The sequence below is a fragment of the Rhipicephalus sanguineus genome, chromosome 4 (genome assembly GCF_013339695.2).
Source record: "Rhipicephalus sanguineus isolate Rsan-2018 chromosome 4, BIME_Rsan_1.4, whole genome shotgun sequence".
In the NCBI taxonomy this organism is placed as follows: Eukaryota; Metazoa; Arthropoda; class Arachnida; order Ixodida; family Ixodidae; genus Rhipicephalus; species Rhipicephalus sanguineus.
Window position 1 is genome coordinate 154,087,539 of NC_051179.1, and position 26,777 is coordinate 154,114,315.

General features: G+C 50.2%; 1 protein-coding gene across 1 annotated transcript in view; it reads right to left on the minus strand.

Annotated features, from left to right (window-relative positions):
* Positions 1–26,777, minus strand: part of LOC119390825 (uncharacterized) — a 94,650-nt gene that overhangs the window by 4,853 nt on the left and 63,020 nt on the right. Inside the window, exons 4-7 of the mRNA XM_037658532.2 lie at positions 15,909–16,164; positions 13,196–13,359; positions 12,261–12,352; positions 1,313–1,471 (exon numbers count right to left, since the gene is read on the minus strand). Coding sequence (XP_037514460.1) covers positions 1,313–1,471; positions 12,261–12,352; positions 13,196–13,359; positions 15,909–16,164 — 671 coding nt within the window. The remainder of the gene's footprint in view (positions 1–1,312; positions 1,472–12,260; positions 12,353–13,195; positions 13,360–15,908; positions 16,165–26,777) is intronic.

The following is a 26,777-nucleotide window of genomic DNA, read 5'->3' on the forward strand; positions in this document are numbered from 1 at the left end:
CAATCACTGCTGATTTAACGCGTCGCAGTGCAGCGTACAGCTCAAACATGTATCCTGTTATAAACAAATCTAACTGGATCTATAAATTCGGATATGTAACACGTCAACCTGCACCTGTCGTCTACTAGAGCGCACAAAAGGAACCGCCCGCGACCATGTTTTCTGCATTGACGACAGCTTGGACACTTTGGGAGCCGACATTCTTGGAATGCCGACCTAAGCAGTCATCGCAACAGAAGTCGTTCAAAACACTACTGACGTTTTTACGCTCGAATGACCTATAAGGGAGGCTAATTTTCCATTTCATCACTTTCACAGCTTTCTTTTTTTGCACTCCCGCGTTATACATCTACAATGTCCTTCACGCCTTCATTTCTCCTTATTCTCTCTGATGCACCGGGTATCAAAGCAAAAACTTGTCTGTCAGTTTACTTCTATCCCATTTTCTCTCTCTTTCTCTCTACCATCCATACATAGTTGTGGACGCATTTACTTTGATTGCACAGGTAAATGTGGGAGAACGCTGCATGTTCTTCTCTTTCGGCATGATTATTTTTCATTTGTGGTATTCATAAGGGCAACTGAGCTGCGGTTCTCGAATTAATGTATGGAAAGACGCTATGCGTACGTGCATGCATCGGAACTTTGCCGAATTAGTAAAGATTGCATACGTTACAGCTGTAACTCTCAGCGAACCAAATGATGTTCATAATTGTGTACGGTATACTTGAAGCGTAAGATGCAATCTGAGATGTTACTGACGGGTTTTTATGTTAGGTTCGTAAAACAAGCATTTACTGTACGGGTATTTCTTAGTAGCTGGAGTCGGGACTGATTGAAGAACTTGCATATATTAATCGAGCGTAGTTCCAATTTAAGTGGAGGTCTGTCTGAGTGGCTTCAAGCGTTCAGTGGATTTGGCTGTTGATTATGAGAACGTATACGTCACTTACGTTAAAATCAAATACTTACACATTCTTTTTAGAATGTGTAGGTACTTTTATGCAATTTAGAAAGACATTTTCACAAATTTTAAAATGCACGTGCGTAAACGTGACAAAATTAATAAAATCTTCACCAATGACCTGCATTGCGCTACATCACACTATATTGCGAGAATGTAGAGGCTGCATGCCGTTACCGTCCGCGAAACGTGTGCGTTGAAGTTATGCTCGCTGCCCTTCGCTGATAGAAAACCAGTAACTCCACGCGGGTAAGCGCACGCGCAGGAGCTACCACAGTTACTGGCACCACTTACACATTTCGCGACGCATTATACAGGAGCACATTGTAATGAAGAATGAATACCCACATCGTAAGCGAGACCCCAAATGATGGGTCTGCCGATGAAGACTGCACGAGCACCCAGCGCCAGCGCCTTGATGACGTCAGTGCCCCTACGCACTCCGCCGTCCAGGTAGACCTCGCAGCGGCCTCGGACAGCGCGCACAATGGTGGCAAGTACCTCGATCTGAGGAACAAGTTCACATCAACGATAAAAAAATAGCACAGCCCTTCAGTCCATGACGGCTTTCCATGTTAAGTCAGTGGTTTGCAACAAGAGTATATCGGCAACACAGGAGGTTATGAGGCTTTGACAAGAATCGTTGCTGGGTAGCAAGGAGAATAATCAGGGAAAGATGCATTTACTTCGCGAAGCGCTATGTTGAAACTACAGTAGGTTGCTCACAGTTGTATAATTTTTACTAATTCGTCTTTTACGTGTTTTTGCTTCACTCATTACTGTCCAGAGGCCAAGTTCACGAAACTTCTCTTTCGTAAATGCTATTATGGGTCAGCAGGCTAGCGTCGATCTAGCGTCGTGATTGGCTAAGATTTTTCACTGAAGAACGTTTTTTATTGTAAGACGTTTTTGTGAATACGCTGCCTGGTTTTTCTTCATGAATGCTTGCCTGTGATATAACGCCGTGGGCCGTCTATTGCTGACTATGTTGTCTTGAAGGTTATGTTATGTTTAATTAGTTTTATGTTATGTTGGTAACGTTTTATTTCAACGCCGCCGTGTATATACATATATGCGGTTGTCGACTATGTTTCCTTGACATTTATGTACGTACGTGATAATTCATTTACATGAATTATGCAAATTCAAGACCACTACTACTCCTAGGGTTGTTTAACAAGACACTTATTTGCACTATGTCGCGCCTTCTTGACGGGCATGTTAAGCCGAAGGTAAAGCAACACTACTAAGGCATTTCGACACTTTGATGTGACCGAGGAGGGTTTGAGGCTCGCACCCAGGCTCCGGCGAAGAAGGACTCTTGCGACGCTTCACACGTACAAGAAGAAAACCTGTTTAATTTACATATTTACAGGAGTTTGAAGAACCCAGGGCGTAGAGAAGCGCCTTAACAGCGCAAGGGCCCAGAGCGAGACGAGAGGGCAAGCGAAGGCCAGTGAGTCCCCAGCGCACTCCCGACGCGCTCCTTTTATCTCGGTCCGAGCACGCGCTAGACGCCGAGTGCGTATAACAGGCCCGCCGATGGCGTTCCTCGCAGCGCACCAGGTGATTTCCCGCGTTCCTGTGGAACGCGGACAGCGTATGGCAGGTACGCTGATGAGCGTCCCTTGCAGGCCGGTTCCTTGTATTGCCGGTTACAACAACTTATTGTCACATCTTGCTGCATTCTCACCTCCTATCGATACGTTCTTTCTATCTCGATTTGGTTGGACGAGAATACAAGTGATTTGAGCCCAGCTCGTCTATTTGCTTCAACGACCCCCATGTACCGTGCGGTGCGGTGGTAAATTAAAGAGCCCCTCACTAGCCCCAATTACGAATTACGGTTAATCACTGCAAGTTGTAAACTGCCGCCGTCAGGGGAACGTTTTCACTATCGAAATTTTCAAATAGTTGCACATATAAGAAGAAATTGAATTATACACAGTAAATGTGACTACAGGAAGCGAGCTTCACTGCAAGAACACGCCTTTCCCCATTTGTTTCATCGAGCGTCCGCAAGTGTCGAAGCTCCGTTGCACGCCGAAGAAGACGTGGGAGCACGTAATGTTGACGTAACATGCCCCACCTACATTTTCTGGTGTTTATACTTTGCTCCTCACTTGCAGTGGCGGCAATGCGGGCTTCACAACGAATGGTAGGCGTCGTTGAACGGCCTGTACAAAACCCCTGCTACCGCGCTACTCGAGACATGTGTGGAATTTCGAAGGGGTGCCCTTTAACTCTCTCTCTTTATATATATATATAATATATATATATATATATATATATATATATATATATATATATATATATATATATATATGGGTACAATACAACGGAGGCGTTGTCACAGTGCTATAAATATTTCCCAACAGTTTCGGGGGGGGGGGGGGGGGCTCCCTTCCTCGGGGGATGAGTTAAAACTGACGTCGAAGTTCGGTCTTGCTCCTTGCCGCGTCGCTCTCGCCCTCAATGACATTTCAGAGAGTGGGAGAGATAGATTACGAGAAAAAGAAAAAAAAGAAAAAAATGAGAGAGAAGAACACCGACAAAGTCAGAAAACGAGGCGAGGAAAAAAAAAAAGAGAAAACGCTAACTGTGTATGGCATGAATTCGTTGAAGGTGTTTTTCGGTTCGCGTCGGGCGCAGGGCTACCCAAAATTGCTGTCGCGGAGGGCAGAATGGGGCACCTGAGGGAAGAGCGTCCCTTTAATGGGTCGGCATACCGCCTTTCATCTCCGCCCGTTCCCTGTGAATAGGCTCCACGTGGTAGAGGAGCGTAAGCACTTTACATTGTACAAGTAGTGAAAAACATGAACAAAAAAATAAACAAAAAAAGGAGAAAAGAAAAGCAAGAAAGTAAACGACACTGCACACGTACGAGCCAGTCAAGAAACAGGCATGGTCCCAATTATGATTCCGTGCTGCCAAATTCATTTTGGCTTATCTCTCGGAGGCAGGAGAGTCTTCCTGGGTCCTCGTTGATGCCGGCTGTTAATGTTCGAAACTTAAAGATAAAATATGCCTCACGTTGTTCGCGCGCGCGCGTGTTTTGGAAACCGGACTGTAAAAGAGTTACGCTGATATTTTCAAAGCGACGCGGCAAGAAGCAAGACCGAACTTCGACGTCAGTTTTAACTCATCCCCCGAAGAAGGGAGGCCCCCTCCCGAAACTGTTCCCATTGAAGAACTGGCCCGTAGAACCATATCTACACTTATATATATATATATATATATATATATATATATATATATATATATATTGTAGGCATTAATTGGACTTCATCTTCCTCATCTGTACATAACCATCATCAGTCATCGGCTCGGGCCTCTTCTTGGTCGGCGCCATCTTGCCTTTGGCGTAATAAAGCGTCGGCTTAACCGCTTTATTTCAAGTGGTGGAGGAGCTTTCCGATCCCTTCGACCTCTCTTCTTCTAAAGATCTCTCCTGGAGCTCCGTTCGGGACGCCGCTTACGCCAGCAGACCATGATGCACTTGACTGTTTGCAAGGCGCGCAGTACTTCTCCACCCTTGACCTTCGTTCCGGATATTGGCAAATTCCAATGGACGAAGCGGACAAAGAAAAGACCGCCTTTTCTACACCGGACGGTCTTTACGAGTTTAACGTAATGCCCTTCGGCCTATGCAATGCCCCCGCCACATTTGAAAGGATGATCGACACTGTTCTTCGCGGCCTCAAGTGGAAAACTTGTCTATGCTATTTGGACGATATCGTCGTGTTTTCCTCCACTTTCGATGACCATCTGCAACGCCTCGACGAAGTGCTCACATGCCTCTCCAATGCTGGCCTTCAACTAAACACAAAGAAGTGCCACTTCGGTAGCACAACGATCAAAGTTCTCGGACATCTCGTTAACAAAGATGGCATCCAGCCCGATCCGGACAAAATTTCCGCAGTGCTCAACTTCCCGCGCCCACTCCGTGCAAAAGAACTGCGCAGCTTCCTTGGGCTCGCATCATACTTCCGACGCTTCATCCGGAACTTTGCCACCATTGCCTCGCCTCTCCACAAGCTCCTTGCTAGTACCGCTCCCTTTGATTGGAATCATCAGTGCGAAGCCGCATTCCAAGAACTCAAGCGCGCACTGACATCCCCACCGGTTCTTTGTTATTTCAATGACGACGCACCTACGGTACTGCACACTGACGCTAGTGGGCAGGGAATTGGTGCCGTACTGCTACAGCGTGACCGTGAATTTCGCGAGAAAGTTGTCGCGTATGCAAGCCGCACTCTCACCTCTGCAGAGAAGAAGTACTCGATAACCGAACAAGAGTGCTTGGCTGTTGTCTGGTCCATCCAAAAATTTCGTCCGTACCTCCATGGTCGACATTTCACTGTTGTGACCGACCACCATGCGCTATGCTGGCTGTCGACAATCAAAAACTTGTCGGGACGCCTTGGCCGCTGGATTATCCGATTACAAGCATATGACTTTGACGTCATTTACAAGACCGGAAAGAAGCATCAAGATGCCGATGCTCTATCACGATGTCCATTGCCGCCAACATCGGAGCACGTCACGTCACCTTGTCAAATTGGCCGCACTGAGGACACATCGTCGATTGCATCCATTTCTTCCCTGCCTTCAGCCAACCGCCCTTCAGTGCTTTCCACTCACCAGCGTACTGATTCTTATTGCAGTGACATCATCAGTCGCCTAAGTGGTGCTTCGTCTTCTCCTAATGCCAGGCTACGAAAACAGCTCAAGCTATTCAAGTTTGAAGACGACGTACTCTATCGGTACATTTTTCACCCGGAAGGCCATCGATGGGTCCCCGTCGTACCGCGGGCTCTTCGCGGGGAAGTTCTTCGGGCTTCACACGACGACCCAACGTCAGGCCACTTTGGCTACCACAAAACCCACGAGCGCATCCGCAGCCGGTTCTTCTGGCCAGGTCTTTCCACGAGCGTAGCTAAATATATTGCCTCGTGCGCCCTTTGCCAACACCGCAAGCGGCCTACTACTGTCCCAGTCGGGACCCTACAACCACTTCCTTGCCCAGCACAGCCGTTCTCTGTCGTCGGAATTGACCTATTCGGGCCCCTTCCAACTACCCCAGACGGCAAGAGATGGATCGTCACCGCTGTTGATCACTTGACCCGGTACGCTGAGACGGCCTCGGTCACTTCAGGAACTGCTTCCGAAGTAGCAACCTTCTTCTTGAAAGCTATCTACCTACGTCACGGAGCCCCTCACGTTCTTTTGAGCGACCGAGGCAAGGCGTTTCTCTCAAGCACGCTTAGTGAAGTTCTCCAAGCGTCAAACACAATCCACAAGACAACGTCTAGCTACCACCCACAGACAAATGGTTTGACGGAGAGATTTCATCGCACGCTGTGCGACATGTTATCCATGTATATCCAACCTGACCATCGTAACTGGGATGCGGTTCTCCCATTTGTAACGTTTGCGTATAATACGTCAGTTCAACGGACCACAGGCTACTCTCCGTTTTTCTTAGTATACGGACGCCAGCCAACCTCATCACTCGACGTTTCTTTCTTCTCTGGACCCGTCAATTCTTCACCATTCATTTGCGACCAGTTTCTGTACCGGGTTGCCCAATGCCGTCGTCGCGCCCGTATAAACACCGAGGCTAGCCAAGAAGATCGCAAAAATCGCTACGATGCCACTCACCGCGACGTTTTCTATCGCCCTGGTGACCCTGTACTCCTATGGACGCCTGCAAGGACACCTGGCTTATGCGAAAAGCTTGAATCTCGCTATATTGGCCCCTACGCAGTTATAGACCAGACCTCGCCGGTGAACTACCGTGTTACCCCTGTTCATGCCTCCACTGACCAACGCTGCCGCGGCACAGAGGTTGTGCACGTTTCGCGTCTCAAACCCTTTCATCTGCGTTCCACAACGTAATTCGCGGCCAGGCTGGCCGCTTTCGTCAACGGGGGAAATTAGTGTAGGCATTAATTGGACTTCATCTTCCTCATCTGTACATAACCATCATCAGTCATCGGCTCGGGCCTCTTCTTGGTCGGCGCCATCTTGCCTATGGCGTAATAAAGCGTCGGCTTAACCGCTTTATTTCAATATATATATATATATATATATATATATATATATATATATATATATATATATATATATATATATTGTTAAGGCGTTTATTGACGGCGGGATTGACGGCGACGATGCACAACGACAGAGCGCAGACTCGCAGACTCTCACGAGCACGAGCACGAGGGGCGTGCTCTCCGACAAGAGGCGAAGAGGGCGACCCACTAGAAGGCGCTGGACTTGGACTTGGACGGTCGCGAAAGGCACCAGCATGCCTTTCCTCGTGCAAACACGGTCAGATGGCGAGAGAAGTGCAACGGTGTCGGAGAGACTGGCGCAGTACACTGACACCGCCGTCGACGAGTTTGCAGGCACCTTGGTGTCGTCTTTGACAAGTACCTTGCCCGCAGCCGATGGACTGTCTGCCGGCGCCAATTCAGAGAATGGTGAGAGCTCTATTTCGGCTGGTGCGCAATGAATGACGGCGTCGTGGCGGGAGAGAAAATCCCACCCTAGGATGACGTCGTGAGAGCAGGCAGGAATTATGATCAATTCGACGGCGTACAGAGCATCCTGAATAATGACGCGAGCTGTGCAGACCGCTGTTGGGTGGATACCTTGGGCACTGGCTGTACGGAGGGAGAGCCCCGAAAGCGGCGTCGTCACTTTTCGCAGTAGTCGGCTAAACTTGGCGTCCATAACGGATACGGCGGCTCCAGTGTCGATAAGGGCGGATGCGCGAACACTGCCCACAAACACGTCAATCACGTTCGAGGGGCTTCGCTGAGGGCTTTCGCAGTTCGATAGCGTCGCAGCCCTTGCCTCGTGGACTGCGACGACTAGTTTTCCTGGTCGCGTGAGCCCGGACGTGGCCGCATCGGCGACAGTGAGCGACGTCGTGGAGACGGTGAACGGCGGGTAGATGGTGCGGGGCGGGACGTCGGTGACATTGGCGGCGCTTGGTCATAATAAGGGCTGCTTGATGAGCTGGTCAGGGTTGATGCGACCCGAGGCGGCTGCACGCGATTGCAGTAGCGTGCGACGTGACCGGCGCAACCGCACGCAAAGCAAATGGGGCGGTTGTCGGAAGTGCGCCAGCGGTTCGCGGGTCCCATCCATGTCGCAGAACGGGATGGACGAGGCGGCTGCTGAAATGAGTGCATTGTGGGCAGCTGTGGGGGCCTGGGGGCGACGTCGACGTATGTAGGCGGCACAGCCACGTCGAAGGCCTGTGGTCCGACGACGGCTTCGGCGTAACTCCGCGGGCCAGCCACAGGAATTGCTGGGGGCGGCCTGGCTACAGCTTGCGCGTAGCTTAGTGGTGCAGGCACTAGAGGCGGCTGGTGGTATTCGGGAATGACCTCCGCGATTTCTTGCTGAATCGCTCGGCGGAGAGGAGGCAGAAGTGTAGTTGGCGGCTGGTCAACATGCTGCGGTGGAGTGAAAGCCAGTAGAGAGACCTGGCGGGCAATTTCCTCACGCACGAACGACTTGATTTCGGCGAGCAAAGTGGAGTGGTCAGGAATTGCCGACAAGCCTGCCAGATCAGCATCGCGTGATGGCGGTCGACGGGTCATCAAGCGCTGCCGGCGCAGCTCTTCGTAGCTTTGGCACAGGGTAATGACTTCTGCCACTGTGCGAGGGTTTTTGGCCAGCAGCATAGTGAAGGCATCGTCGTCGATGCCTTTCAGAACATTCCTGATTCTGTCAGACTCCGACATGCTCGCGTCGGCTTTCTTGCACAGGTCAAGGATGTCTTCGATGTAGCTCGTGAACGATTCCCCTGCCTGCTGAGCTCGTTCACGTAAGCGCTGTTCGGCTTGAAGCTTACGAACGGCAGGGCGGCCAAACACGTTGACGATGGCGGTCTTGAAATCGGACCACGTGGGGAAATCGGATGCATGGTTGTTGTACCACATGCCTGCCACACCCGCGAGGTAGAAAACCAAGTTGGTCAGCTTGCCTGCTTCGTCCCATTTATTGGGAACACTCACCCGTTCGTAAATCGCGAGCCAGTCCTCCACGTCAGTGCCATCCGCGCCGGTGAAGACAGGAGGGTCGCGGATACGGGGGACACCGGGACAAGCGGTCGGAGCAGGAGGCGGCGTTTGCTGAGCGGCGTCTTGCGGCATGGTAGATGGCACGGTACGGGATCGAAGCTCCAGGGGCATCGAATGGAGACCGAAGTTGCGGTGACGGTACAGCACTCTCCACCACTTTGTTAAGGCGTTTATTGACGGCGGGATTGACGGCGACGATGCACAACGACAGAGCGCAGACTCGCAGACTCTCACGAGCACGAGCACGAGGGGCGTGCTCTCCGACAAGAGGCGAAGAGGGCGACCCACTAGAAGGCGCTGGAGAGGACGGCCCATTACAACGTTCCAATTCTTCTCTACAATATATATATATATATATATATATATATATATATATATATATATATATATATATATATATATATATATATATATATATATATATATATATATATATTGTGATGAACCAGACAGAGACAACACCCGTTTCTCGGGCAAGCTGTTCTAATCTCTGTCTCTTCGTCTTTCTCTCTCTCTACCCGCTAGCTGTCCCCGCGCACCAGAGCCCCGGTGTCGATCTTCGTCCTCACACTCGGCCATGACTGCGAGCCCGCGGAACTGCCGACAGCGTCTCTGGTGGGCGGCTTTGGCTGCATCGCGGTGGCCGGTCTCGGCCACGCTTTGACTTGGCTTGTGCATCTGTCGTCTTGGCTCGTGGGTCTGGTGGGCGACCGTGGCTAAATCGCAAAAAACATGCTTCCGGCGGCCGGCTTTGGCTTTGTGTCGGAGGTAGCGGCGGATGTGGCATGCACAAGGACGGATGCCGGAACAGCTTCCGAGGACGCACCGTAGCTGGCAAGGTGCCTCGGTGCTTCTTTTCGGTTAAAACGCCGTGATTGTCAACACCGGGAAAACGGTCAGGACCTTCGTCAGGAACCTTCTGCGGTTTTGTGGGAATTGAAATATTCTCTTCTACAGCCGAAGTCTCCACGCTGTCAACGGAGCGCTCGCTCTCGTTTTCATTGACGCCCGACGTCTCTGGAAGCGGTCTAGGTGACTCTTCGGTTGCCGTGGTTGTGAAGTCCAGAGCACGTTTCTTCGTGATTGATATTCCGTCACCAGGCAGTGGGAATAGTGACGGGGAAACTTTCATGCAGTCTTCCCGGGAAACCTTCTTGCTGAACACCTTCGTGTTCGACACATTGTACTCCATCCCGTCCAACCGTTGATGGTCTGTAGTCAGGTACTGCGAGCCTTTTCCTTTCAGAGCGGCTGCTGTCACCATTTCGCACAGGCATGTACTGGAATCTTTCAGATCGGTGCATCGGGTAAACGTGGTCGACACTACATCCTTGGTCTCATTCAAAGCAAGGTGGCCATCTGCGCATTCGGGCAATGAATGCGCTTGAAGTTGCGGATGAGTTAGCTCAGATGGCTCTCCGGACACATTAGTAATGGTCTTGGATTCGTCCGGCTTCTGGATTGACATCGTGCCGAGTCCGAGAGGAGCCGTCACGTCCAGGTCACCAAGGGAAGATGAGTTTGGGGCACGCGTCACCAAGTGCTGTGGAGAGAATGTTGCCTCAACTTGTCGTGGTGGTAAGCTGCACTGCACAGTACCCGCCTCGAGGTGATGCCCCTTCAGAACTCCATCCTCGGTAGCATTGAGGTTGGGCTGGGTGGCGGTAGCGAGGTGGTAGTCCATCGGTCCAAAGGCAGCTTTGAGCTTGGTGCTCCACTCGGCCCAGGATTGCTGCCTCACGCCTTCGTACCTGTGCCACGCCGCGGCACCGTTTCGAAGGCGGTTGATGGCCACGCACCACTTCTGCTGATCCGTCCAGCACTCGCGAGCTCCGATTGCGTTCACGGTCGCCACCCAGTCGTCAGCGTCGTTCTGGAAACCGTGGAACTCCGGTAATTCGTGGACAGCCGGCGATGGTGGAGCGGCAGCCGAAAATCTGGAGTATGCCGACGCTAAGGAGCCCAGTTGAGATTCGAGCTGCGTCAGGGCACACCGGAGCTCTCTACGGCTCTGGACTGAACTGGACTCAAGGCCGTGTGAGGCAGCTGCAGCAAACAGGGCATTCATTGCGCACAGTGATGGTATAGCGTCGGGATACAGCTCGGAGCACCGCGATATCCAGGCGTTTATCTCAACGCGGAGGTGTGATGGTACGCAACAGCTCCGCGGCGCTGTCGCATGAGGCGCACAAAGAGCGAGGATTAACGTCGACGGAGTATGCGGTGGTAGCAGTACTCCCGACGGCAACATTCACGTCCAAGGAAGCCTGAACAGCGTCCCTTGGATGCTCACGCGTTGAAAGAGTCTTGGGCACCGGATGCGTGTCACGGAGCGCGTCCGCGACGTTCCCAGACGACAGGAGCCGGTGCACATTCTCAGACGAAGGTAGTAGCACGGTTCCTGGAAGGTCGTACGCTGGAACCACCGAAGAGGCATGGACGCCGTCCGCGGATGATTCGGTAAGTAGCGGCAGCAGCGGTCGAGTCGTGGAGTCCATGATCGAGGAAGCGTGGACGGCGTTCCTTGGATGGACAGACCCGCGCTGCCGATGACTCTCGAGGACACGTGGCTTCAGCTTCAAGGTTCGATGCGCGTCGTAGGCTGCGCCATTGTGATGAACCAGACAGAGACAACACCCGTTTCTCGGGCAAGCTGTTCTAATCTCTGTCTCTTCGTCTTTGTCTCTCTCTACCCGCTAGCTGTCCCCGCGCACCAGAGCCCCGGTGTCGATCTTCGTCCTCACAATATATATATATGCAGATTTTTCGACGCACGCCTCCCGCAAAAGGAAGGGCGCGCAGCTTTTTGTTTTGCGTCATGACCGTTTTCGCTCCACGCAGGCATTTCATAATTTGGAGACATGATTGGAACTTCCGCGCCGCACATGTACGTTCGCAATGACCAAACTATGAGAGGGGCGATTTAAAGAACCGCAGGGGGGCGAAAATTATTAAGCAACCCTTCATTATGGTGCAGGTTACAGCAATTAGCTGTGTTGACTTAGTACAACAAATTCCCATGGTAGAGCCAAAACGTTACGGTCTTGAACAAAACAGCCTAGCGATATCTCAACAAAAGCAAACATTGTGGTTTCAGAGTGAGTGTTCATAATGGTGCTCTCGATTTCATGGCGCAAAAAAAAAAACAAAAATACAAATTCTTAGTTAGGAAAAAACGCGCTGTTCACATTTACCGTTGCAGGCACACCGTCGAGCTGGCGGCCACCATGATTTGAAACCAATATCGCGGAGGCCCCGTGATTTACAGCTTCACAAGCATCTTCCGCTGCGAATAAAAAGGAAAAGTGTGCGAAGGTGTTCACTTCGCAACTACATACGCTAATCACAATCTTGTATTTACCACTTTACCTGGCCAGCATGGAGGCACTCTGACGGCAGCTGCTGGCTTATAGAAGAGATCACAATTTCAAATGCTACCTCTGTTCCATCGTAGCAAGGTAATGTATAAGGGAATAGTATCTGAAGTTCCAGAAATACTGAATGTATTTTCGCCTCTCGCTAATAGTGAAAGGGAGTAGCACTTGCGTAAGCATCGTTTTAATTCGATTGGAGCAAGTACATAAACATATCGATGCCATTGAAGCGATATTTCTCACCGACACCGTCAACAAGACCGCAGCTACGAACACTAGTCGGAGGCGCGCGGTTATTGGCGAGTACGGAACAAAACTCTACAGATAGTGCGAACTATTTTAACAGGTGATCTGTTTAAGCTTTGCGTGCGACCGGTTCGCGTGACCAGCGCCACAGAAACAGCATGCTTTCAAAGCTGAAACTTAAAGGAATTCACGGAAGGGCACCACCAGGTGTGGAGCCTGCGGCCTATTTTAATCAATACGGGAAAACATACCCGGCCCGGACTCTGGGAGGATTATGGTATGTGCCCCAGAAAGTGGGTAGTATGGCATAGCCTTGCGTAGTGCAGCATAGCAAGGGGGTGGCAAAGGGAAGCGAGGGAGAGGAGGAAGAAAAGAAGGAGGGGAGAAGGGCAATGTGGGTATACGCCACAGAAAGCGCGCGTGTGCCAAGCAGCTCCTGGCATAGCATAGCCACGGATAATGTAGTATGTAGTAGAGCAGTGATACAGGAGACTGCTTTGCTCTCTCACCGGTGAGAATTCCTTTGACGACCACAGGAAGTTTTGTGACGCTTTTTATCCAGGCCAGCGCATCCCATGTAAGCGACCTGTCGAATGACTGCCGCAGTTGTTCCAGGCAAGATTCTTTCAGGTCTTTAATATGACTGTAATTAGTTCCCTCGAAGTTCGCTAAGCTGAAAAAAAAAAACAGGCTCAACTTTTAGTCGATACATGACAGATGGGAGAAATTTACTCCTTGCGTGAATTTGCTTCGAGGGCTAATGGAGGTTTTTTCTGTCTGTATAAGATGGAAGAAGACGGTAATGGCTAACTTCATATTTCTTGAGCTTATGTACTAGATCGGTTGAGCTGTGTAGCGCGGTATGCCTGAATTAAAATGAAAGAAAACTGACCGCTCTAGACACGTGGCTAGATTAAAGCACATATAATATTGCGAAACAAAAGTATCCATATACACCATTCGAAAGCGAGAGAAAATTAATGTATGCCTGCCATTCTTTACAATATTTGACTCCACGTTTGCGGGATTAAAGCTATGAGAAACAGAGTTCTTAGACGTTGGCATTTCTCCAAAGCCACGGCGTAATCTTGAGCGGCTTGTCGACAAACGGCCGTAAAATTAGAGAACGCTTAAAAGGACTATAGACTGATGATGACTACGCAAGCAAGAGAAGCGCGAGTGCACATCCAGAAATAGGGCTCCCCGTAACGTTCACATCGGGCCGCTGTTTTTGCGAACGTTGCAGACCAACAATATCGTTGATCAAGTGGCTGTGACGGTGAAGAACGCGCATGTCAGGCTGCGAAGTTTGACGGGTGTGTCGAATAGGCGCAAAACAAAACACTCGCATTTTAATGGTACCGGCGAGCACAGTCGACGAGAACCTGAGCTTCGGTGAAAGACGTCCGCTTTTATATATGCATCAACGTTCGTTCTAGCGGTATCGCTGACGTTCGCGTAAGTTCCGAAACGTAGAGAAACGGGCGCGTCTTGCATGCTACCTGAGTAGAACATTCGTAAATGCACGAGTAGGTTTTGATGCACACAGGCACGGCCTGCGCAGAGAAACAGCACGTTTCTCTGCGTGCTGACTTTATATGGAGAAACCCAGTCACAAGGAAAAAAAAAAGCAGTTATGCGTGTCAATATCGAAACACCGCTGTCGAACAAGTCAATATGGCATAATACTGTTATCAAAGAAAAAAATGAAATTATGAAAGTTACATTGTCGTGCAACATAAAAAATGCAAATTAAGACCGTAGACCGTACAGATTAGCACAGGTGGATAGAAATCATCTCTACGTGTGAATCAATGCAAACAATATGACGAATAGATATTAAATTAGTGCCACGGTGCATAGATGATACTATCCTAAAGAAATTTTTTTCTTCGCTTACGTTCTCAGCTCACTCAGTCAAAATGATTTATTGTAATCTCAGTGAGATGGACAAGCCATTAGCGTGCTGTATATGAAGCAACCGGCCAAGATTGTCAGGCTTTTCTATGTATGTTGAATGCTCATGCGCGAAAAAAAATGAACGCAAAGGTTAAATTCACTTGCCTGCGTGGCATTTTGTTGAGATTTAAACAGGCGCGAATTTGCAAAGTAAATGCCAGCAAGAAATCCTGTCGTTAGGACGAATGGATCATTGCCTAACGAATGACGTCATCAGCGAATAATCAACTGAAATCGAACTGAAACACAACGGCCTAAAGCTGCACAGGGTCCGTTTTTGAATTTCTTATGGCAGCTGTCATCTTAGCCTTCGGACAGTTCATGTAGCTTTGGTTGATCTATTGAGACTTTCACAAGATAAGTTGCTTAACCATTGTTGCATTATAGCAGGCTCTCCCGAGTTCCTTTCGCTTTTAACATTCTTACATGATGACTTTGTACTATCACTGCTAACATTATGTTGCATACGTCCCATTTTCCTCTACTTTCGCCACTTTCCTCTAATAACGCTTGTGACACTGTGCTTATGGGGTGCAACCACCAGTGCTGCCTATTATTTCTTCCTGCGCATGGCGTCGGTGTTCATTGTGTTGCTACCTGCCCTTGCTTTAGCCTTGTGGGTTCAGCACAAGAGGAAGAAAAATAACCAACAGTAAACGCTGCGCCCCTGATGCATAGTGACGGAAGTCGCTAGCTGATGGCACAGAACTTCGTCTTCGTCGTTTCAACTTATGTAGAGGGCTTCTTCAACATGACAATGGGGCGCTTTAGCAGTGCCAGTGTACCGCACGTTAAGCGTGGGAATATCGTACAGTCGTAGTCGTTATTTTAATCTGCAAGACCTGTCTTAACTACTGTAATCACCTCGGCATACGACCGTGCTCACCGAGGAACTCACGTTGCTAAAACGTTTTCGGATAGTAGTACACACGACACGGAACGGTAATACACTAGCGTGAACGGTACGGTATTACCGTCACCGCCAAAACACCTTAATAAGAATAAAAAAAAAACATTGCACCTTGTTAACTGCATTGCCGCCGACGCCTTTACACTGGTAGTACAGATTAGTGTGATATATGTCATATCCAGCTACTGTTGTGGTAAATGTAGGTACCCGCTGGTTGAACTCTCCAACTCAAGATGGTGCCATCGAATCAGCTGCTCAAACGGATGCCTCCAGCTATATGCTGCATTTCATGAACGATAATTACGCATATATATATATAAATATATTATCGCAAACGCATCGTACGGACTCACCAGAGGTGCTCGGGGTAAGTCATACGGTTTTTGACAGTCGACACACGAAGTCCAAACACAGGCATGTCGACAGTGAGGACAATGGCTCCATAGCCGATCCTCTCTGCTCGAGTTAAGAAGTCAATGGTCACGGAGCGGTCTTTCACGACTTCCATCTGGAGCCAGCGGACGCCCCCTGGCGCTGCGGATGCCACGTCTTCCATGGAGGTGGTGCTGAGCGCACTCAATACCATAACGGTTCCAGCGTTTGCGGCAGCTGAAACCCAAAAGATGTATTAAACTGGCCCTGCAACACTTGTCCAAGTAATCGTTGAATGGCTCCAATAAAAGAGCTTATTGCTTCATGAATCGACTACCGGAAAAAAATTTTTATAATCTGTCAAGTACAAGTGAAGTCACACGGATTTGTCGCACGCTTCAAGGGCTTTCCCTCTCCTCTCGTACCAGCGAGCGCACTGAGAGCTACGCAGGGAGGGGGATGACAAGGGGGCAAGAAGCTAAGAGCATTCGCAAGCGCGTGTAATGACCCTGAAGATTTTATTTTATTTTTTTCCTTCGAACGCGTAGCTTACTTTTAATGTGATCGCGAGCGAGGGCGCGGACACGTGGCAGCATCCCGCGGCGGATACGGAAACTATGCTGCTCACGATCCTCAAATAAGCCCATGGCCGTGGGCTTTGGTTTTATGGCGCGGTCATTCGGGTTTATGGCATCATTCATCGAGAGAAGAGGGAACAATTTCTAGTTGACTTTGAGAATTAATAGTGACCTGCAGGCCGCCTGCTGCGCCATAATGTTTGGCTCGCGTGTCCCCCAGGAGCTTCGACTACCGATCGACAGCGTTTTCTGATCATTCTGGAAAAGTGTTGGAGGCCCCTTTAAACACCAAGCTGTTTAGGTGCATGAAACCTGCCAGAATCCATGCTCACACCACGAAACGAAAGAGAAAGGAAAAAAATCACGAGGACAGTTTTTGTTAGAACAACAATAGGTAGCGAACAGATGGGAAAACAATAATAGTATGGTGCAAATTAGTGTGATATTGATACCAGACAGCGTGGCTGTATGAAAGAGGAAGACGACGTCGCTTGCTGGTTGTTGCTGGACTGTCGCCACCTTGTCCACCCTGCGCTGTGCATTGTGAATAGTTATTAAACAAGCTACCTGTAACATTATTGGTGGAGGTGGACGATTCCCGTACCTCCATGGAAACGCGCAGCGGTCGCAACACAGGCGACCCCTCACCGACTTCGCCTCCCGGAGCTTCATCACCGCCGACCCCTTCAGCCCCAGCCACAACCTACGTCATGTTCTCGCCTCCCCGCGATCCAGGCACTTTCTCCGGAGATGGTACTACCGACGTTGACGCCTGGCTGAACCGGCACGAGCGCGTCAGTGCTACGCACCGCTGGGATCGCACACTCATGCTCGCTAACGTTCTTTTCTACCTCGACGGCACTCCGCGGACATGGTTTGAAACCCACGAAGAAGAAATAACGAACTGGGATCTCTTCAAAGAGAAGATCCGCGATCTTTTCGGCGATTCGTCTGGCCGTCAGCTCGCTGCAAAGAAGGCTCTCGCCACGCGTGCCCAGACTTCGACTGAGTCCTACGTTTCCTATATTCTTGACGTCCTGGCTCTTTGTAGCTAGGCCGACCAGCGCATGTCGGAAGACGAGAAAGTTAATCACGTCCTGAAAGGTATTGCCGACGACGCCTTCCATCTGCTGGTTTTTAACAACATCGCGAGCATCGACACGATCCTTAAAGAATGCCGCCGTCTAGAACAGGCTAAAGCCCGCCGCGTACCTCAAACCATCACGCGCCTTCCGAACACAGCGCCTACTTCCTCTTGTGAAGACGTCTTCGATGCCCCTCGATGTGACAACCTCAGCCGCATCATTCGTCGAGAAGTCGAGGCAGCGCAACCGGTGGTCACTCCATTCTCAACGCCTGACCCTTCCCCGACAACGGTTTCCTTGATCCAGGCCGTCGTCCGTCAAGAATTATCGAACTTCGGCCTAAATCCTGCTCCACCTGTATACTCTGCTGAGCCTTTTTATCGTCGGCCGTCCGCTCCTCGACTTGCTTCCAACTATTCTCGACAACGCAACCCGTCCGAATGGCGTACCTTTGACGACAAGCCCATCTGTTTTAACTGCCGACGCGTTGGTCATATCGCTCGCTATTGCCGCAACCACTGGGCTCCACCGGCACACTATGGGTCTCCAAACCAGGCCAGTTCTGTCAACCAGTCGTCCTCAGCGCTTGCTTCTATGCCGACCACATTCTCTGCTCCTGCCGCACCTCTGACCAGACCTCGCCACGACCGCTCACCATCCCCTGCTCGCCGCCAATCTCGCTCGCCCCCACAATCTCCGACTTATTCGCAGCGCCTCCGACCGGAAAACTACGCAGTGCAGCTTCTGGAGGTGGAGCTGCATTGACGACCTCCGCAAGAAATCCTCGTTTAACGTTAACAACAAACCGGAATCTTTTGGACGTTACTGTGGACAATGTTCCTGTGAGCGCGTTAATTGATACTGGGGCGCATGTGTCCATTATGAGTGCTGCTCTTCGCCACCGACTTAAGAAAGTTGTCACGCCCGCCCTAAACCGAGCCGTACGAGTCGCCGACGGGGGAACTGCCGCTATTATTGGCATGTGCTCTGCCCGGGTCACTATTGAAGATAGAAGCGCTGTCGTTCTCTTTGCCGTTATCGAACATTGCCCTCATGAACTCATTCTCGGTATGGATTTTCTAGCCACTCACTCTGCCCTCATAGACTGTTCAGCCGGCTCTCTTCACCTTGATTTGCCTCTCCTTTCCGATCCGACCGACCCACCTCAAAGTCGTCTCAGCTGCACCGATTTTATACGCCTCCCGCCGAACTCCGTTACACACGTCGACTTATCCTGCACGCCACCTGTACCTGACGGCGATTACATGGTTGCACCGCTTCCTGCCGTAATGCTTACGCGTGGTGTCGCTGTTCCGCACACGATTCTGACAATTACGGGAAACCGCACTTGCCTTCCCCTTGTCAATTTCGCACTGACGGCACAGGTTCTCCCCCAGGGTATCTCTCTGGCCCAAATTACCGCTCTTCAGGACCACCATGTCGAGCCTTTCAGAGTGGATGATTGCTGCAGCTCAGCCCATGGGTCAACTACATCATCTTCCTTGGGCGTCGACATTAAACGGATGGTTTCATCGGACCTCACGTCAGATCAAGCTGAAGCTCTCTACCACGTTCTGGAGCGCTATCGCGACATTTTTGATTTTGCCAGTACATCCTTAAGCCAAACGACCGTCGTTACGCATCGCATCAATACTGGCGATGCGAATCCAATTCACAGGCGTCCCTATCGTGTTTCCGCGTCGGAGCGTACAGTAATACAGCAGGAAGTCCAGAAGATGCTCACGAAAGACATTATCAAGCCCTCGTGCAGCCCCTGGGCTTCTCCCGTCGTCCTTGTCAAAAAGAAGGATGGAACATGGCGCTTTTGTGTAGATTACTGGCACCTCAACAAGATTACAAAAAAAGATGTTTATCCTTTGTTCCGCATCGACGACGCCCTAAACTGCCTATATGGTGCTACTTGTTTTTCAACTATCGACCTTCGGTCTGGTTACTGGCAGATAGCCGTCGATGAGATGGACCGCGAGAAGACCACATTCGTCACTCCTGATGGTCTTATCAGTCCAAGGTGATGCCCTTCGGTCTCTGTAATGCACCGGCCACCTTCGAAAGAATGATGGACTCATTGCTCCAAGGGTTCAAATGGTCCACCTGCTTGTGTTATCTCGACGACGTTATTGTTTTTTCACCGACATTCGACTCGCATCTCGATCGTTTAGAGGCAATTCTTGACGTTTTCCGTAGAGCCGGACTTCAATTGAACTCCTCCAAATGCCACTTTGCTCGTCGTCAAATCACCGTGCTTGGCCACCTCGTCGAAGCCACAGGCGTGCGCCCAGATCCTGTGAAAATTCGCGCCGTTACAAACTTTCCTGTTCCGAGGTCCCCAAAGGATGTTCGAAGTTTTGTGGGGCTGTGTTCCTATTTCCGACGCTTTGTTAAGGACTTTGCGACCATTGCACGCCCCCTCACCGACCTCTTGAAGAAAGACGCCCCTTTTTACTGGGGCCCTGATCAAGCCCCATCCTTTTCTCAACTTACTACCCTGCTTACCACTCCGCCAGTCTTGGCCCACTTTGACCCATCAGCTTCAACCGAGGTCCGCACTGACGCCAGTGGGCACGGCATAGGAGCTATGTTACTGCAACACCAACGTGGACACGACCGTGTTATAGCCTATGCAAGCCGACTGCTATCTCCCGCAGAGCGTAACTATTCAATCACAGAGCGCGAGTGCCTCGCTCTTGTGTGGGCAGTCGCAAAGTTTCGTCCATACTTATACGGGCGCCCATTCCGTGTCGTCACCGATCATCACGCGCTCTGCTGGCTAGCCTCACTCAAGGATCCCACAGGACGACTTGCTCGCTGGTCGCTACGCCTGCAAGAATACACGTTCTCTGTAACGTATAAAATAGGGCGATTGCATCAGGATGCGGATTGTTTATCCCGCTACCCTGTGGAGGAAGCAGCCGATACTGACACCATCGCAGACGTTTTTTCTGTGTCGCAGCTGCTCAAACTTGGCGAAGAGCAACGCCGGGATGCATCTTTACGAGCCATCATTGACCGACTTGAGTCAGCACCTCGTGACGCGCCTCTACAAATGTATCTCGTCAAAGACGGGATCCTATACCGCCGCAACCTCGATCCACTCGGCCCCGACTTACTTCCCGTCATACCGGCACATCTGCGTTCGGACTGTCCTTCACCAACTTCATGACGCTCCCTTGGCGGGCCACTTGGGCGTTTCCCGCACATACGACCGTGTACGTCGTCGGTTTTTTTGGCCTGGACTTGCCCGTTCTGTTCGACGCTATGTCGCCGCTTGTGAGCCCTGCCAGCGCCGCAAAAAGCCGTCTGCCCTTCCAGCTGGGTGCCTTCAGCCGATCGAGGTTCCCGCTGAACCTTTTTTTCGAGTCGGTCTCGACCTGCTTGGCCCTTTCCCACTCTCCAGCTCCGGAAATAAATGGATTGCTGTCGCCACAGACTACGCGACGCGTTACGCTATCGCACGAGCACTTCCGACGAGTTGCGCTACCGACGTTGCGGACTTTCTGTTGTACGACATAATTTTTGTGCACGGAGCCCCACGCCAACTTCTCACTGACCGTGGCCGCACCTTCCTCTCAGCTGTCGTTGAATAAATCCTGCGGTCTTGCAATACCAAGCACAAGTTTACAATTTCGTACCATCCACAGACAAACGGTCTCACGGAGCGCCTCAACAGGACCATAATCGACATGCTCGCGAAATACGTTGCGGCTGATCACCAGGACTGGGACATTCATTTGCCATATGTGACGTTCGCCTACAATTCCTCGCGTCACGACACTGCCGGCTACTCGCCATTCTATCTCCTATACGGACGAGAACCCGCGCTACCCTTGGACACTTTGCTGCCCTCCGCCACCGAATATGCCGCCGAAGCCATCGCCCGCGCCGACCACGCGCGCCAACTCGCCCGTAACCACCTAGAAGCTTCGCAGGAGCACCAAAGACAGCTCTATGATTGTCGTCATAGAGACGTGCACTTTTCTCCGGGTTCACTTGTGCTTCTCTGGTCACCCACTCGGCGTGTGGGGCTTTCTGAGAAACTGCTGTCACGGTACACTGGACCATACCGTGTCGTTCGCCAGGTGACTGACGTCACGTATGAGATCATCCCAGCCGATCCAACGACATCGTTCACGTGTCTCGGCTCAAGCCTTATTACCCTCCTTCGACCACATCTGTGCAGATTAAGCACCGAGACGGTGCTTCTACCGCCGGGGGGTTATGATACCAGACAGGTGGCTGTATGAAAGAGGAAGACGACGTCGCTTGCTGGTTGTTGCTGGACTGTCGCCATCTTGTCCACCCTGCGGTTTGCATTGTGAATAGTTATTAAACAAGCTACCTGTAACAATATGATGGGGACACACCTATGTAAATTATCTATAAATGTGCAAATGTGTATCTGTAAATATGTATCTATAAATGATGGCTGTGCATTTATTGATAACGGTGGAAAAATAGTCTTTTGAATGAGCTGCCTGAGAATCATAAAATATAACCTCCAGGGACTAAGAAACGCACAACAAACAAACAAACAAACAAACAAACAAACAAACAAACAAACAAACAAACAAACAAAAGCCGCCAGATCCCACGCATTGTGGGAATCGATGTGGGAGCCAGCAAAGAGCTGCATACATTGTCTTGTCTGTCGTTAAGGATTATGCGTGCCAGTCATGTTATTTATTTTCGTTACACAGTAGCGCCGCGCAATACCAATTTTGGGGTAGACCAAGCTAGCGAAACGGCCGCCATCGCACCATGAGCGCGGCACGTAAGTCATGCTGTACATGACGTACTTGTCATGATTTTCATGTTAACTCGTGTTATTTATGTTCGTCACACAGTCACGTCGCGCAATACGAATTTCGGGATAAATCAAGCTAGCGAAATGGCCACCAGCGCACCATGAGCGTGGCGCGTAAGTCATGCTGCACATGACATGTGTGTCATTATTTTCACGTTAACTCGTGTTATTTATGTCCGTTACACAGTAACTTCGCGCCATACCAATTTCGGGGTAGATCAAGCTAGCGAAACGGCCGCCAGCGCACCATGATCGTGGCACGTAAGACATGCTGTACATGACATGCGTGTCATGATTTTCATATTAGTTAGTGTTATTTATGTTCGTCACACAGTCACGTCGCAAGATAGGAATTTTGGTGTATATCAAGCTAGCGAAATGACCGCCATCGCACCATGAGCGCGGCACGTAAGTCATGCTGTACATGACATGCTTCTCATGATTATCATACTAAGTCGTGTTATTTATGTTCGTCACACAGTCACGTCGCGCAATACCAATTTCGGGGTCGATCAAGCTAGTGAAACGGCCGCCAGCGCACCATGAGCGTGGCACGTAAGTCATGCTGTACATGACATTCTTCTCATGATTATCATACTAAGTCATGTTATTTATGTTCGTCACACAGTCACGTCGCGCAATACCAATTCCGGGGTAGATCAAGCTAGCGAAACGGCCGCCAGCGCACCATGAGCGTGGCACATGATTCATGCTGTACATGACGTGGGTGTAATGGTTTTCATGTTAACTCAAGTTAGTTATGTTCGTTACACAGCAACGTCGCGCAGTACCAACGTTGGTATTGGCCTCGAGGAGTTACGGAGTCGCCCTCTATCGGATGCGCCTCGATTGCGTGCTAGGCAGGATGCCGCCGGCGCGCTCTCCATAGGTTGTGCCTGTCGGCGCCCTACAAAAACACCTCGCGGAAGCCCTCCAGGGCATTTCTGTAAGTACTTTCGAAATGAGCTGTGTTCTTTACTGTCAAGATAATCATTTTCGACGAACTGAAAGCACAAGATAGTCTACAGTCGCTGTCTCTTTGCAGAAAACCGAGCACCCGCTTCGCGCTGTCACCGCGTTGGAGACCCCTGAACCGGCTTCTTGCGTGAAAGGTAGTCACTCGCTGAGTGCAAACTATGTGAAATATCTCGTTAGAGTAGACTGCCTGTATAACCAAACGGAGCATAACAGAAAGAAGCCTCAAGCCAGCGATCGCACGGGTTCGCGACGACTGACGGTGCCTCTACATGTATGAGCGTCTGCATGTATGTTCGTACTGATGGTTTCGCTTTTGCTACGAGCGCGTTTTGGCACCGCGCTGTGAACGTTAGGCTGCAAAACATGAGAATTTGTGAGTAAACAAACAACTACTGTTGCGCGGACGCTATCAGAGCAGTTCAAAAACAATTTCCTTACAACTGCGGCTTCGGTGCGCATGACAACTTTGTAATCTGCCGTCCCGAAGATTTTTTTTTTTCTTTTTCGGTCTAAATTCGGGTACGTTTCAATGTCATTTGACAAGTTGTCTCGCACTGCGTATTGATCGGTCTTCTCAGCGGGCAAATGCCGCTCCTTCTGTTTCTTTATTCAGCGCATTCGTTTCGTTTGGTGCTCACACAAAACGTGAGCAAATGCGACGCCTTTTTTTTAATGCTGCTTATTATCGTTCCGTTTGCATTCCAGTGAACTTGCCGCTCTCTGTGATACACAAATTCATAGACCAAAGCTTCACCACTTCGAGATTGCTGGTGGAAGGAGAACCAGTCTACGAGACCGAGCATGTAGTAGCATGCGACGCCTAGGAAAAGAAAGAAAATACAGTAACGCGGGAGAATCAGTACACCGACTGACAAGAAGAAGATGGCTTTCACCTGCTAGTCATCTTTAACGAATGCATAAGGGACCTTGTGCGTTTTTTAATTCAACGTATCTAAACAATGACTTGTGCATCTGCAGCCGATTTTGTGGACGCTGAGCACGGGGCCGACGATCAAGATGTCGCATTGGAGGGTTCTGGGATGGCATCACACGTGGTAAAATGTAGCGCTTTTACCATCCTGTGGCAGATAAGTATCATTTGCCGGCGGGAAGCGCGCGCGAGCCATCGTCTCAGTGCGCGCTGTCTGCTACTCACCGAACATCGCAGGCCCGACGCAGTAACAAGTCTTCGTCGCGGAAGTGCTTGTTGCACACAAGACTCGTAGCGGATGGCTGCTTGCCGGTTATTAGCTTTACAACCCATGCTTCACGCTGTTTCTTGTCCCGCGGTTACCAGTGCAGGCTGACACATGGGCTCCTTTGCGTAAGCGCGGCGCTGCGGCACCGAGCGGTAGAGCCCCATGTTCGTCGCCTTCGGAGGCAGCCACTCTATTAAAATGGTTTCATTTGAGTAGAAAATGAGAGAAAACTTCCGAATTTGAACAGACCGCAGTGCATGTGGGACTTGAAACTCGTTTTCAAAGCACGCGGCAGTGCGCCACAAGCAGTCGACGCGGCCGCGGAGACCACGTGATCCTGCCAAGTACGTCACGCCGACAGTGGCGCCGGCGTTTCCAGTGGTGGGCCTCGAGGCCAATATATCAAGCTAGCGAAACGACCGCGAGCGCACCATGAGCGTGGCATGTATATCATGCTGTACATGACATGCGTGTCATGATTTGCACGTTAGGACCTGTCTGTTATGTTCGTCAGGCACTCTTGTTACGCCGTCTCAATTTTGGTAAATATTAAGTTAACGAAACGGCCGTAAGAGCACCAAGACTGTGGCATGTATATCATGTCCTTCATGACATGCATATCATGAATTTCATGTTATGACTCGTCCATAGGTCGGCACTGTAAGAGAATACTCACTCACACTCACTCACCCCAATTTTTTCAGCCTTCGTACTCACTCACGTTCATACTCACACCTACTCACACTCATAGGCACTCACTCACGTTCATACTCACGCCTACTCACACTCATAGGCACACACTCGCGTTCATACTCACGCCCACTCACACTCATAGGCACTCACTCAGGTTCATACTCACGCCCATTCACACTCATAAGCATTCACTCACGTTCATACTCACGCCTACTCACACTCATACGCTCTCACTCACGTTCATACTCACGCCTACTCACACTCATAGGCTCTCACTCACGTTCATACTCACGCCCACTCACACTCGTAGGCACTCACTCACGTTCATACTCACGCCTACTCACACTCATAGGCACTTACTCACGTTCATACTCACGCCTACTCACACTCATAAGCACTCACTCACGTTCATACTCACACCTACTCACACTCATAAGCATTCACTCACGTTCATACTCACACCTACTCACACTCATAGGCATTCACTCACGTTCATACTCACAGCTACTCACACTCATAGACACTCACTCACGTTCATAGTCACGCCTACTCACACTCATAGGCACTCACTCAGTTCATACTCACACCTACTCACACTCATAGACACTCATTCACGATCATAATCACGCCTACTCACATTCATAGGCACTCACGTTCATACTCACGCCTACTCACACTCATAGGCACTCACTCACGTTCATACTCACACTTACAGGCACTCACTCACGTTCATACTCACGTCTACTCACACTCATAGGCACTCACATTCATACTCACACTTACAGGCACTCACTCACGTTCATACTCACGCCTACTCACACTCATAGGCACTCACTCACGTTCATACTCACGCTTACTTACACTCATAGACACTCACTAAAGTTCATATTCACACTCAGGCACTCACTCACGTTCATACTCACGCCTACTCACAGTCATACGTACTCAGTCACGTTCATACTCACACCGACTCCTACTCATAGGCGCTCACTCACGTTCATACTCGCGCCCACTCACACCCACTGAAGTTCATACTCACGCTTCCTCACACTCATAGGCACTCACTCACATTCATGCTCACACGTCACGACCTTTGGTACTCACTCGTGTTCATACTCACGTCCGCTCACAATCATAAGTGTTCGCTCACTTTCAGTAACGCCTCTCACACTCATTGGTACTCACTCACGTTCATACTCACGTGCACTGACTATCATACCTACTCACTCACGTTCACACTCACACGTACACACACTCATAGCACTCACTCACGCTCTTACATCTCGTACTCTTTCACGTTCACACTCACGCCATCTCACACTCATAGGCACTCACTTACGTTCATACTCACGCCCACTTACGCTCATAAGTACTCACGTTGACACTCAAGGGTACTCATATTTATGGGCACTCGCTCACGTTTATACTCATACCTGCTCATACCCATCGGTACTCACCGGCCCATTCACACTGGTAAGTACTGACTCGCACCTAC